Source organism: Glycine max, chromosome 13 (assembly GCF_000004515.6).
Source record: "Glycine max cultivar Williams 82 chromosome 13, Glycine_max_v4.0, whole genome shotgun sequence".
Classification (NCBI taxonomy): Eukaryota; Viridiplantae; Streptophyta; class Magnoliopsida; order Fabales; family Fabaceae; genus Glycine; species Glycine max.
In genome coordinates, this window is record NC_038249.2 from 35,404,368 (window position 1) to 35,419,144 (window position 14,777).

The 14,777-nt window shown below is 30.5% G+C and overlaps 1 protein-coding gene across 3 annotated transcripts; it reads right to left on the reverse strand.

Annotated features, from left to right (window-relative positions):
- Positions 1–67: 67 nt before the first annotated feature.
- Positions 68–8,588, reverse strand: LOC100800479 (fatty acid amide hydrolase). 3 transcript variants are annotated; one of them, XM_041008356.1, is made up of 22 exons: positions 8,550–8,588; positions 8,215–8,434; positions 7,963–8,089; positions 7,778–7,887; positions 7,518–7,578; positions 7,123–7,310; positions 6,894–7,023; positions 6,696–6,773; positions 6,474–6,621; positions 5,681–5,793; positions 5,520–5,595; positions 4,144–4,215; positions 3,878–3,929; positions 3,047–3,127; positions 2,878–2,961; positions 2,678–2,781; positions 2,429–2,521; positions 2,233–2,301; positions 1,855–1,919; positions 1,045–1,106; positions 595–690; positions 68–440 (listed from the first exon to the last, which is right to left on the reverse strand). In XM_041008356.1, exons 3-22 carry the CDS (start codon positions 8,039–8,041, stop codon positions 378–380), a joined length of 1,824 nt encoding a protein of 607 aa, XP_040864290.1. In that variant the 5' UTR covers positions 8,042–8,089; positions 8,215–8,434; positions 8,550–8,588; the 3' UTR covers positions 68–377. The 3 variants fall into 3 exon arrangements, 2 of the variants coding, with proteins under 2 accessions (XP_040864290.1, XP_014621333.1); XM_014765847.2 differs by lacking the exon at positions 8,550–8,588 and having other exon boundaries at positions 8,215–8,475; XR_001384206.2 differs by lacking the exons at positions 1,045–1,106; positions 8,550–8,588 and having other exon boundaries at positions 387–440; positions 8,215–8,477.
- Positions 8,589–14,777: the final 6,189 nt, after the last annotated feature.

Sequence of the window (14,777 nt, forward strand, 5' to 3'; positions counted from 1 at the left end):
TATAAAGACTGATAGTAGGTTATACTTAACGAACAGCAGAATGTGGTAAATATGGAATATAATTCAATAGATAACAAAAAAAATATTCTCTTTACCAATGCTGAACATTCTGTTTCAGTAGCAAATATTCTTATTTTTGAAGTTATTAAGAAGCTCCTTCTATTGACAATGGGCACGTTACCTTCGCCCATGATTTTCTAAATAGTGTTTCATTTTGTCTTTAAATTATTACTATTCTTATCTGTGAAATCATAAATCCTTTGAAGAACCAAGGATGAAAGCACACAGCATTTGCTAAATGGATAGCGATTTCCAAATGATAAAACAGCAAAGGCTCGGGCCACTTATAAACCGTAACCAGCAAGAATATCTTAGCTTCATTTAGCCTTCAGAACATCATAGTATGACACGGGTTTTTTCTTCGACTCACCACAGAGTTTCTGAATAAATTAGGTAGAACTTTTACCAAAAGAAATGATCATAATAATAATAATAGAAAGAGTGACAAAATAAGTTATATATCAGACATAAACAGTGGTGAGGAACTTTATAGGAGTAGCACTTTTTACATTTATGCAAGACAAATATACGTACCTCCACTTCAGCGGCTACACGCAGAATAGTAGCTTCCGCCCATGGTCGACCCATTATTTGCAAGCCTATTGGAAGTCCTTCTTTATCGTAACCAACCTATAGACAAAACATGCTAATTAAATGAATAAACAGTATAGGATAAGTGTCCAGTTTGGATTAACTTCTAGTTTATCGAAACTTTTCAATTCAGATAAAATATTTGATTCCTAACTTACAAAACAGTCCTTGTAAATTTATTATTAAAAGTTTAAGTTGATTTCAACTTATCTAAGTGTAATTTATTTTACTTTGTTGATTCATTTTTTTTCCTTCTGTAAATACTTGTTGAGAAATTTATTCAAACTTACTAGATATCGTTCTATTAACAGTAACCATGGCATTTAACTCAAGTGCTCTTCAGAACAAAATAACAAACACTATTCGTAACTGATTCACTTCACTCTCACTCACCGGGACAGAAATGGAAGGGAATCCCAAAAGATTTGCAGGAACAACGAACTGCATAAGGTTAGCTGGTAAAGAAGCTTTGAGTTAACATATATGAAGAGATAAGTTATTACATAATAGGAAGAGTTGTAATCATGGCATGACATTTTACTTAAGAGTTAGATCGGTCATGAATGATAATGTTCTAATAAGAAAAAACAAATCAAGAGATCAGGGTCTCGATACAGATCCAATCCAAAACTTTTAACGATGTTTTGTGCTAAGGCTATTTATTGTTAGAAAAATCATCCACATGACATCTTTTGATTTGAAAACTTTATAACAAGGACATAAGCAACTTGATTTGATACTTTTGATATTGTTTTCCAATCAAAATTACAATTTCACCTCAGTAACTTTTAAGGTCCACATTAAAAGTTAGAATTTGAGGGCGAGCCCTGGTGCAGCGGTAAAGTTGTGCCTTGGTGACTTGTTGGTCATGGGTTCGAATCCGGAAACAGCCTCTTTGCATATGCAAGGGTAAGGCTGCGTACAACATCCCTCCCCCATACCTTCGCATAGCGAAGAGCCTCCGGGCAATGGGATACGAAGTTTATTAAAAGTTAGAATTTGTTACTGAGATGAAATATCAATTTTAATTGGAGAACACCGCCAAAAATACTTTAAAAAAATTTACCTTGTCCTTTTATATTATCAGAGTGCACAAGTAACAATTGTATGTGACATTGGATATAATGTTAATTACAAATTTACAATGCTGCACTAAGAAAAATACTCTGAAGCTGCAACTTAAAGGTGAAGCTAATCGATTACCTGTAGTCTGCATATCTGTTTCACCACTTTTAAGAGCACTGGGAGGTATTATAGGTGCTGTCATGCTGTTACAAACAAAGACAGTTCAGGTGCAGTTCCTCCATATCAATTATTCCAGCCAAAACAACAAAACCATACTTCCAAAATAAGATTTGAATTTCGTCAAAATCCATTCCCATAGGCAAAGTAGATTTCATTTCAATAAATTAGTAACAACTGCCAGAAAACATATAAACTGTTTATCCAGACTGTAAAAACTAATTTCAAAGCCATTCAAAGAATTATAAAAGTAACCCACAGTAGATCAACTAAACTGAATTTGGCACAGCGCCGGGGTCCAATACACTAGGGAGTACTCCACCACATTGTTATACATACCCAGTGGTCGGCGTTACTATGACATCCACTTTCTTGAAAATCTCCAAGTGGTAATACATATTCCTTCGTCTGAAACATTTACGATAAATTTTAGAAGCTACATACACAATTTTTTGGTATGGTTTACATTAGACAATCAGTGACATCATTTTCCAAGGTCATCAGTAATTATTTTTATTAGCAACTCTTGTCTCACCTGATACATTGGGCTGCAACATAATCTGCTGCTGTAAATGACCGAAAAAGTGCCAAACTTGTACGAGTATCATATGTCAAATTTACACCTCTCCTATGAAAGCAAAGAAATAAAGGAAATAACCATAAATTTTTATAGCCACCGTCTAATATCAACCACTTTTAATAACATATGAGAAGGATGTCTTTTAAGAATTGGACCACAAAATGAAGTTACCAGTATTAAGTTTTAATATATACTCAAACATACCCGTCTTCACAATCAGGATTCAGTGAACATAAGCATTCAGAGCCAATGGAAACAACATGGGCAGTTCGCATCTCAAGAAGCTCTGGTATAACAATTTCTATCATCTTCAAATAATAGAAATATACACTACTTAGCCCTGTTTAAATCTATCATTCTTATCTAGAAATAAAGTGCATTACGTGATAGAATGATGAACTTACTTCACAACCATGTGCTTTAGACAGCAGATTAAGTGCTTCCTCACATTTATCAGAGATTTCAGTTGAGTGTACATCATTAAACCACTTCACAAGAATAAATATATTATACATAAAAAGTATGTCACATTAAACTGCACAAAAATCTATTTTGAAAGAATAAGGTGATTACCGGGGTGTACTTTCCAATTCTTAAAGATCCCAAGGCATTTGAATTATCATTGGATGACAGAGTTGGCAAACAAGGTGGTGCCTACAATAAACACAAAAATATATGCATCATACTTACTAAAGAATGGCAAAGTTTTGTATAGAGAATACAGAATAGAATAACTGAATAAAAGTTGGTTTAGTAGTTTGTGTTTGTCATATACACCATCCATAAGAGGTCTAAAAGAACCTCTGATTGATAAAGAGTAGCAGTACAAAGGGTTTTTAGAACATAATATGTAATCATGGAGGCAGGCTTACTTTGTTATGGCTGGGATAGGGAAATTGCCAAATGTCAGAGGGTAATTTATTGTCCTAGGTTTGATACATCCCCTTTTTAGTCAGTCCTTTTAAATGACTGATGTCCATGTTCCAAAGTTAGATCCTGGTTTTTCTTGTTGCCAATTTGTTAAAAGATTTTTCCAAGAACTTCTTGGCTTTATTTGATGGAAATTTACTTTGAATAGACTAACTCGACCTCACAAAACCAGTTTTGTAGTTCATTCTTAGAATTTGGGCATAGGGTTCATCCCAACAAAACCTGTTTTTAAGGTGAGAACTACCTAAGTCTTATAAGGATTACATTGGTCATATCTCTTGGCAATTTATGTGGGACTAAACACACCCCCAGAGGTTGCAATTAAGGCAGCCCAAAGAGGCCACAATTACATTAGTCATATTGTCAACATTTTTGGTTTTCAATCTCAACAATTTTCTAATTACTTAGAAGAATATCAACTGTTGGATTAAAGAACTAGATCCCCCCACCCCCACAGCAACAAAAAAAAAATACCGGTTTCAAACTGATTCTATTTGCAGGTGATGCACCCAACATTGCAGAATACCTGAATCATTAGGACCAAAAAGATCTGTTATATAGGTTCAAGAAGCAAGCCATAGTGATAAAGGTTTTATACTAGATATCAACAACTGAATTAACTAAACCAAACAACTAGAAGTGCAAACATGTGCATGTGAAGTTGAGAGCATTCAAGTAAAATGAAAGAGCTGGTAAAAGAGGAAGCGTGAAAGAGAAAGAGAGAAATATGCAGTTCATACACCAGCAAAACATCCTCCACCGTTGAAGCAATGGGTCCAATAATTTCCACGGTCCCAGAATCACACAGTGACCTGTAAATAAAAACAAAAAAAAAATGTAAGTGTTCCAGACATTACAAACTTAGCTAGTCAAGCACTACAATGGTTTACAAATACAACTAAATAGTTTATTCCTATATCTTTTTTAATTATAATCAATAGAATAATGAATATCACAAACTCTGGCATGTCAAAATTTTTGGAGACTTCATACAAGTTCTATTCAGACATGCTGCACTTTGGAATTTGCTAAACAAATGACAAGATCACGCTACCTACTCTCCACCAATGCCTTAGAGGCTTAGACTAAGGTCAAGAATGTGAAACAAAAACAAAATTCAAAGAAACTGTAGAACCGCATTCCGTTATAAAGCCTGCCAGTAAAAGGCAGAACTGTCATAAAAAATAGAAAAAATCTGAACCAAAAAAAAAAAGTTAAACAAGTTCCTTCACCACTCAGAACACCAGATTATTTACCCTATTTTATAAATAGGAGAATTGTCTACTAAGCTCAAATAACTGGCAGCCTTCAGTCACTTAGATTTTAGTCTTTCAGATAAACTGATAAAGTAACCTACTTTCATACCATTGTCATGTGAAGGTATATTGAATAATAATCTTAAAGATGAAAACAGAAGCATTTTAATCATAAGAAATTTAATTGATTTCTTCTCATAGTCATGAGGTATTTGACCCAGATATTTTAAGTCTAATACAACAAATTTTCTTCTATTGGGCCCTAAAGGAATTCCTTCAACATCTTGTCAACTAACAGCATCTTTAATAGGGGTTCTTGAGCTCAAGAATCCCTGTCCACCAGATCTATCATTATTCTTGCTCAAAATTTTTCCATGTTGGAGGGAGGTTGGGTTCTAGGGGGAAGAACTCCCAAGAACTCTTTTTTTCAAAAAACATTTTTTTTCTGTGCAAGTAAAATCCAAGAATTCAAATGGGGCTCTACCACTATAGAAAAAATGGCAAAAGTTCTTGCATCCTATGTGGCATCATGGGACCCACAAAAAGTGGTCCAAGAACCTAAAATGGGTTCTTTCAGTAAAGATGCTCTAAGTTCTCAACCGTAGCTTTCTTCTTCCTTTACCAAACTTCTCAGATTTTTGTCTTTGATATGAATGTCCGGGAAAAAAAATAGTAATTTCATTTGATAGTCACAATAGAAAATGGGCAAATCCTGACCCCAAATAATATAGAATAGGATCACAAAACATAATTGTTCCTACAATGTGGTAAAAGAAGGAAAAAAAACATTTTCTTGAGGAGCAAATAGTACATATAAAGAGCTGGTAATGATTGATCCATTACATAGTGCAAGAAATTACCCTTCCATGCTTGTTCGCCCATAAGTTGTCTTAAATCCCACCACACCACAAAGGGAAGAAGGAATACGGACTGAACCTGCCCTTTTCCAAAATTTTCAAAAATAAGTTATACAGAGAACATAGAGCCAAATAATCAGTTTAATACATTAGATTTGCACAACCTCCACCATCAGTTCCCAGTGCAGCAGAACATAGTCCAGAAGCAACAATTGCAGCTGGACCTGAAGAAGATCCACCAGTATACCTGTCAGGCGCATGAGGATTTCTTGTAGTTCTGCAACTCAAGAAAATTCAGTTGAATAATCAACAAAGCTAGATTCTGATGAGGAACAAGATAATTACAAGCAAACCAAAACAGTTTTCAAGGTTATGTAAGAGATTCACGGCAATTAATGGAGAGAAAAACTCTCCTTTAATTTCCTAAAGACTTATGACACATGTCCCCATGATAGAAACTACTTCTCAAATCACATTGGACCCAGTAATTGCAGAATACTGAGGAAAGAAATAACAGATAACAAAGATGAAAAGACAACACAGGTCATTTGTGAGACCTGTAACCTCACATCTAATCCCACACTCAATTCCTGTTTACCACCCCATCCCCACTCCCTTCCTTCCTTTTATCCCTTTAACAGGTTCCCTTCCCTTCCCCCAGCTGTCACATTGGCAGATCCCCTACTCATGTTCTCTTCATTGTATACAAGAGTGTGCAATCCCCTGCTACTCTTCCATATTCTTTATGCAATAAACCTTTGTTATGGGGAAGAGTCTATTATGCTGCCATATAACAGTTTTTCCTTTCAATAATGGTTCTTATGTTTCTGATCAACAAGATGAATGGAAATACAAATAAATTTGTTAATATCATTCCCCCCCACCCCCCCAACACACACAAAGCAAGCAGAGATGTTGATAGTGACATCAAGATTTAAATTAACAATATAACCTTACCCAAAATTAGGATTATTTCCTGTTGTACCCATGCCTAACTCATGCATATTTGCCTTCCCGATGAATATGACACCACAGGTACGCAGTCTTGATACACAGACTGCATCCTCCTTTACAGTGCGTACCTCATGCATCCATGTAGTTGCACCTGTAATCATCAGAAGAAAATTCAGTTTTTTTTTTCAATTACCAGGACAAAGTAAGATGCTAAGATTTACTTACCCTTAGATGGATGAGGATAACAATCTATGTCATCTTTGATGGCCATGAAAATTCCATCCAATATCGATAATGGATTTCCTACGTAATCAAAGTCCGAGAATATAAATTGGATAATTGTCTATGTCTATTCGTGCCATGTCTCAGTATAATCATGCATGAAAGATTTAGACTGTAAGCATCCGAATCATACAAGATTACCTGCTTCAAACCTCTGAGTAGATGCTGCCGCCTGCTCCCGTACTCCTGCAGCATCAAACGATATCAATAGTGGTGTAGGAGGTTTATTTCTTCCATTGTCCTCTATAATTGAGATAATGCGCTCGGCAACCTATATATTCAAAGTTTAATTGTTTCATTTTACAATTTAATTTGAATAAAGAGAAGACAAATCTGTACAAAGAGTTGCTACCAACTAAATGCTACATACCATAGATGGGGTTACTTTTCTAGATTGATAAGCATGAGCATAGTCACGTATTTTCCAGTACCGAAAGGATGCAGATGAATTTTCCCATGATTCAGCAACATCATAATGTGGAAGACACTTCAGAGCATACTCAACTCGATCTTCAGGTCTCCCATCTTCCTCAAGGACAACAACACCAGGCTCCATTTCTAAATTAATGTTACAGACATCAGGGTGGATTATATAATAAGCAAGCATCCTCAAATGCAATGCAAATGATTTGTTCCTCCTATCCTAATCTAATTATCTCAAAGAACTTCAAATTTTAAGTAAATCCAACATATAAGACCACCTGCAATTTAAACACAGACTACAAATTGACAAGAAGCAATTCACAAATGAGGAGAGGAAACCACCTTGAGGTGGATATTCAGGTTTAAACATGGGTTCCTCAGGTATCATAGTGTGCCGCAATATCTGTGCATAATCATAAGGGAAAAAAACAGACAACATTTAGTCAATTCGTTTTGTTACTGTCGTTCACATGCCACTCATGTATTATTCATAAATCATAATGACACACACAAAAACTGAAGTAAAACACCTGTAGTTAACCATGACATTAGAATAAAGAGTACATCACAGTAGTCACTAATTTCAGCAACAAAACACGCACCTCATCCATTTTATTTTCTTTCTTCAGAATATTCATAATGATAGGGCCTATAACCGGAGCTTCAATTATCCTCACAAATAATCTAAATACAAATCCAGTCAAATGCGGAGCTGCAAAAAACAAATGTCAATAGTAGAAACTGAAAATTCAACTTAATTGCAGAAGAAGCAAGAGAATGAAATTACCTTGCACAATTTCACGTTCGTATTTGATGGAAGATAAGTCAACGTCCTTGGCTGGCGTCATTACACGCTTTTTCCCCATCTTCTTCAGAGGTCTCGAAACACTGAAGATCCTTTTTCTTACAGCTTCCTAATTGAATTCAAATTATAAAAAAGAAAATAAAAAAAAAAACATATAAATTCGAATCGCCGAAGAAAGAAGAAAAACACAAAAGCTAAAAACGAAGTTAGAAATTGCAATTGCGGAGCGCAAACCTAGTGAATTGTGATGTGAGCGATGAAGAAGTAAACTCCTAAGTGGTAATAGTAACGTTTTTCGTTTGTTTGGAAGTGAGAGCGAAGCATGAATGGTAGTGTGAGTCCGGCCCTGTCATTTTCATATGGATTCTTAAATGCGTTTCATCTTCCAAGCTGCTTCTGGTTGCTGAAACCAACAAACTCTCTGACTATCCTTCCCTCCTTTAAAATCTTCTACCTAAGCTAATACATGTGAGTGTAAACACTTATGAGATTCATAACTAACTTTATATTATACTTAAAATTCATATTTCTCTTTCAATATTTTGTTTATCAAAAAATAAATAATGCACCTCATTCAATCACAAGTTCACAACCCACCAACCAAATGCATGCATCACCGTCCAACTTTATATATATATATAGAGAGAGAATTGTAATAGTGAAATTAACAAATTTGGACTCAAATATAGGTTATTAATTTATGTTTATTAAGAAAATTAGTTAATTTAATTGTTGATATTAAATTTATTTATAATTATGTTTTTTAAAATTTGTCGTTAATTTTACTGAAAATTCACTTATTTTCTCATATCTTCATAAGAGAAAAAAAAGAAACAATTCAATATATTTTAATAAAAAATAATTAATACATAAGAAAAAAAATTATAATAAGATATGAAAAAAAGACCAAAAAATTCAATAACTATCTTATAAACAATAACTGAGAAAGTATAATAAAAATATTTTACATAATCAATCAATTCATAATAATTTTAGTAACTTTTACAATAATTATTATAAAAAATTATACTACCAATAAACTTTATTAGTTACCAATGTAAAATTACACTTATAATGTATAGACTATATGTACTTAAAAATGTTAATAAAAAAATCAATTATTCCGAACCAACATAAAATAAATTAAATTTATATTTTAAATTGAAAAAAAAAAGTTGGTTCAGCATGCCAACACTTTAATATATTATTATCGTGATATGTATTTCGCTCTGCTTATTTTTTAAGAAATTGAAAAAAAAATAACACTTCCTAAAATGAATATCAGGTAACTCTTGCTTTGAGATATTTTGTACAAACAAATTAACTTTATAGACTGAGCAAAGTCTATATTTATTAATTTTCATGTTCCCTAATAAGTTGACACGTCAAATTCCATCTTTCTTAATCCATTTGATGCTATGTCGTCAAAAATACAAGGAATATATATTTAATAGGTGTGATAATGCTGCTTATGAGTAATTTTTAAATGCAATAATACATTTTGCAGCTTATGAGTAATTTTGCAACTTATTGAAAATATAAAGAAAATCTAAAATAATTTTATATTTATGATTAAATAACAATATAAAATTATTATATATTATCCCATATAGTCTTTTTCTCTCTTAAAAAGTACAACATATCTTTCAAACACAGTTCCTAAATTTTTATTTTGTTTGATTTTTTATTTCTATCATCGAATCTCTACATTAAAAGATAATATGACGAATATTTTTTAAATATGCATGGTAATTATTTTTTTCTAATGGTTAAAAATTATGAGAAGTTATATCGATAAGGCATTTAATAAGACAAAACAAATTGATTGGTTTAGCTTGGATTGTCAATTTGTTGGTCAGGTTGATTTAAACTTATAAACTTTTTAAAAATCTGCTTTGGTTGGAGAAGGAGTCAAAATAGGAATGATGAATATAAACTAAGAGCATCTAAAATAAATGTATAATCGATTAGATGAGTTGTTTATCTTAAGTTTATAGATTTTATAATTTTACTTAGATTTAAAATATATTATTTATGGTATAAATTTTGTTAAACACGGAGGATTTAATGTTATTGACTAGCCTGGATTTAATGTTATTGACTAGCCTGGTCTCGAGGCTTTAAGAAGCTATGTGTTGAGTCAGATTATAAATATGCTATTTCACTGATGGATGGAGTTTGGGAGCAAACTCATTGCTGTTTTCAGTTGGTGAAATATTGAAATTGATAAAAGAGTTTATTGTACAAGGAGAAATATATTCCTGCAATCAGGCACGGAACCAGGTTTCAAAAACAAGGGGCGATCGCCCCCTGTTGCAGAAAAAGTTTTTAATACATACACTAGTATTGTGTATTTGCCCTCCCTTAAAATTTTCATCTTGCGTTTTTTTTTTTTTTTACTGAAATACAATACTCATTCTTTCACTTGCATGATATATACCTTGCTTTTAGGTTTACAAAAAGTAATCTTAGTAATGGTTCACTTTTTTATATTGTGCCTGATCAAATAATCTTTATTCATTAAAAATGTTTGGGTGTGCCGTGTAAGTTGTCATATTAGCAATATCAAATATTGTATTCTTTTTATTCTCTTATCTCACTTTCTAATTTCTCTTCTTTTTTTTTAGCACTATTTCCTTTTTCTACCTCCAAAGACACTAAAAAGTGAAAATTTAAAATAAGTTAAGCAATATTTTTTTCTTTTTTAACTCCCCCCTCCAACTATTTTTTCTAGTTCCGTCCCGAAATCAATCAATTCACATATGCTCTTGCTAAATTCGGTTTGTCTTTAGAAGGTAATGACAGGATTTTCTATGTTAATCCGGCATTTATTTATCTTCCTAATTTAGTCGATGTTGCTTCTATTTGATTCCTTCGTGGATTTTAATAATATTTCTCTCTGGGAATAGCCCATCTTCTAAAAAAAAATGTTTTTTAAGTAGCTTATAAACTATTTTAACTAATTCTAAGCAAATTTGACCAAATATGTAACAAAATATAGAGGAAAGTTATTTTTTAAAAATGATATTGAAATGTCTTCACCATTTATCTTTAAAAAATTGTTGTCCATTATTAAATTAATATAATGAATGGGGAAACAAATAAAAAAGTTAAATATTACCATCAAATATGTAATCTAACTCACAAAGTTATTTCAACTTAAACAATAGTGGATAAATAGTCAATTTATCTAAAAAGTATAATATGGCGATAAATTGATACGTGAAAAATGAAAAGTAAAAATTTAAATTTAAATGTATAAAAAAAGGCTATAAGTTAATTTTTTTATTAAATTTGTGAGATCATTTTATCATTAAATTATAATGTTTAAAAAATTAATTTGATAATAAGTTATACTTTTCGAGAACTAATTTGGCATTAAATTATAAAATTTAGGAATCAATTTGTCATTAATTATCTATAGACTATTTTATCTCACTTTTTACACATTTAGGTAGGAATGTGCATAAACTAGTTCTTGTAAAAAAAAAAATCAAACTAGTTTCAAATTGTTTTAACCGATTTGATTTTATATCCAAATAGTTAAACTAATTTAAAAACTGGTTCAAAAACGAATTAATTTTTAACTAGTTTTAAACTGATTCTAAGAATCGAACTAGTTTTGAACTAATTTTTGAATTATTTTTTTAAAATAAAAAAATATTCAAGTGAAAATTAATTCGATTAATTGATTTGGTTTTATAAAAACAATTTAATTAACCAATTTGATTTTATAAAAAAGTGTGCTCCTTTTTTTCAAATTAGAGCTTCTCATTTTTGCTCTTTCATAGATAAATTTAACTATCCATCTCACAATTGTTATGAAAGCATAACTACTTCTCATAAATAAATGATACTTGTAATTTAGAAAAAAAAGAAACAAAAAGTATACATATACAAAACTTGTACAACAAAGAAAGATAAAGGGATAAAAGTAAGAAGGGAGATAAAATTTTTAAATATAATAAATGATACGGGAAATAGATAGATATATAAAATAATGTTATATAAATTATTTTAAGAATTTCTATACACGTATCATTTAAAAAAAAAAAAACTTACATGTTATTTCAAATATTTTTTAGTTTGTCAATAAAAAAGCATTTTAGAGAAACAATTACTATAACCTTCAATTTTTCTGATTTTGATTTTAACGTATTATTTATGTATTATTTTATATTTTTAAAAATTATAAAATTAATATTTTTAATTATATGAAAAATTATAATTAAATAAAATATAATATATATTATTATGTAAACATTTATTATACTACATATTTCATAAGACATTTTAGTTAATTTGTAATTTTTTACTAGATGAAAAACTTATTTAATTAACAAATATATTTTGAAGCATTACTTCAATTAACATTATTTAAAATTAATTTCTAATTTTCACCTGTAATTATTTTTTTATTAAATTTCTATATTTATTACATTTCCTTTTTAATCATTTTTTTATAAGGAATTTTTTTTATCAAACACATATAATATAATAATTTAACTTAAATTATTTTTGTCTACCATTTAATTATTTTTAGCTTTTAGCTAATTTTATTAAACAAAGCCATATAATATAATAATTTTGTGTAAGTGTAATATAAAACTAAATTTGAATAAGGGTAAAATGAATTATGAATACAAAAAAAAAGTGTAAAATTCCAAAACTATAGGCATGTTAGTGTGTTTGTTTCGGTGGAAAGAAATAAGTTTGTAAATAATTTTTTTTACTTTATTTTACTATGGAACTCACATATATATCTTATATATACTCTATTTTAATCATAAAAAAAATCTCATTTATTTGTCAGTTCTGAATCAAACACATCATTGATAAGATACACTTTGAGACTCTTTTGCTCCTTGATATTTTCACATGTTATTTCGTATCCTCAGTCCTCCCATGTCTGGCTACCACCGTTTTCTGGCAAGTAAGCTACCACAGCACCAATGACACACCTCTTATTTGCGTCCACGCTGTCATCACCGTTATTGAATCAGAGAGCCATCGCCGCCATCTACGCACATAACAGGTGAGATCATATCTAAATAATTATTTTATATTATTACATGCGTGCGTACGTACGTATTTAATCATAAATCTCACCATTTATTCTTCAATCAAGAATAAATAACTTATTTTCTTGCATTTGGCAGATTCATAACTTTACTTTGACTTCATTTCGGATAGAGTGGTGGAAGTGAAATTATTTAACTAGTGTGCCCCCACCTCCTTTTTATATAATGCAATTTGCAAATAGCAAGTGTTCCCGCTGGAAACGGAAACAGAGACTAAGGACTACACAATAAAGATTTCCTTTTAGCAAAGCAAAGGAGCATATTTATCATGACACCAGTTGGTACGGTCCACAAAACTGCATGCTTAAACGTTAGGAATAAGTCATAATAAATTTAATTTGTAGGTTTATGTAGACTGATTCGCATAATTTATTGGTTAAATGGGTTGAATTTATCACTTCAGAGACCAATCCATTAATTAATAACAATAATTAAATTTCTCAAAAAAATATTTTTTAAATTAGAAGGAACATGTAAAAAGTAGAGTGACAAGAGAAAAAAAAACGCTTGAAAAAATATAATATGTGGACTGACGCAAGGACTAACTCGTTTAACAGGGATATTTAGACAAATTTATTATCAAATACAGACACAGTTAATTTAATTATTGGTCTGTGTGCAGCTGTGTCGTATAGGTTGGGGAAACCCGCATTATCCATTTGTATTTATCAGAAAGGTGAAAGGCCCCTCTTTATTTTTATTTTTTGAGAAGGAAGGGTCCCTTTTTAATAACTAGAGTTTTTCGATTCAATTAATTGAATTAGCTTGAGTTATACAATGAGAAAAATGAGAAACGTTATCAATATGCTCTTTACTCATTATTTTTAACAAGTTTTAAAATGACATGAATTACACTAATTCTTATTTGATACACATTTTCCTAATATTGATAGTTTGAATAATAATAATAATAAATGTGTTAAAAAAATTAAAATTAGATTCCTAAGATGCAATTCTATACGTAGGTTTTCCTATCCAAGAGCACAAAATTTCTACATTTTAACTTCCACTCCATGTAGCCTTCACCTAATAAGTTTAGTAGGCTTCACCTAATGAATACATTGATCATGCACACAACATCAATTATTACCTTCTTCCTATGACTGTGACAATGCACAGGAATATAAAATATTAAATAAATATAAAACATTACTATTACATTTGGACAAAAATATTCTTATTTAATATTCTCTCCATCCTATTCTTTTGACATTTTAGTATCATTTTATTTGTCATTTTATAACATTAATAAAAAAAATTCTATTACATCTTTAACCATGTAATATTTATTATAGAATGAAAAAAAATAAGAGAGAGTGTAATTAAAATGAAAACTAGGAGATGTATTAAAAACTTATGTAGTACTAGTATTTTTTATGAAAAGTAATAGTAATTTCATTTATAAATTTCTACACAGAATCTTAAACCTCAAATAATATTTTATTATTAGTTATTTTGGTCATCATAACTAATAACTAATATTTTTTTGGTGATAATCTCTATCTCCATAAAAAAAGACATACATTTTTAGTTAAATTTTATTTCATAATTATATTTTTTTTTTCATCACCTAATTCAAATTCAAGATTTTTCTTAAAAATACTTAACCTCCAACGAGCAATTTGACTAATTGCAACTCCAATCATGAAGAATGAAGTGAGTTATGCCTAATACAATACAACGTACGTAGAATTGAACTGGATTTCTTATCTTAAT

What these genes read in the sequence shown, in the direction of transcription:
- LOC100800479 (XM_041008356.1), bottom strand. Translation starts at nt 8,041, where the DNA reads ATGGGGAAAAAGCGTGTAATGACGCCAGCCAAGGACGTTGACTTATCT. An exon ending in GGGCGAACAAGCATGGAAGG is followed by an intron (nt 4,216 to 5,519) that starts GTAATTTCTTGC and finishes TTTTATTTACAG; the next exon opens with GTCACTGTGTGATTCTGGGA. An exon ending in GTGTAGCCGCTGAAGTGGAG is followed by an intron (nt 441 to 594) that starts GTACGTATATTT and finishes TAATTTATTCAG; the next exon opens with AAACTCTGTGGTGAGTCGAA.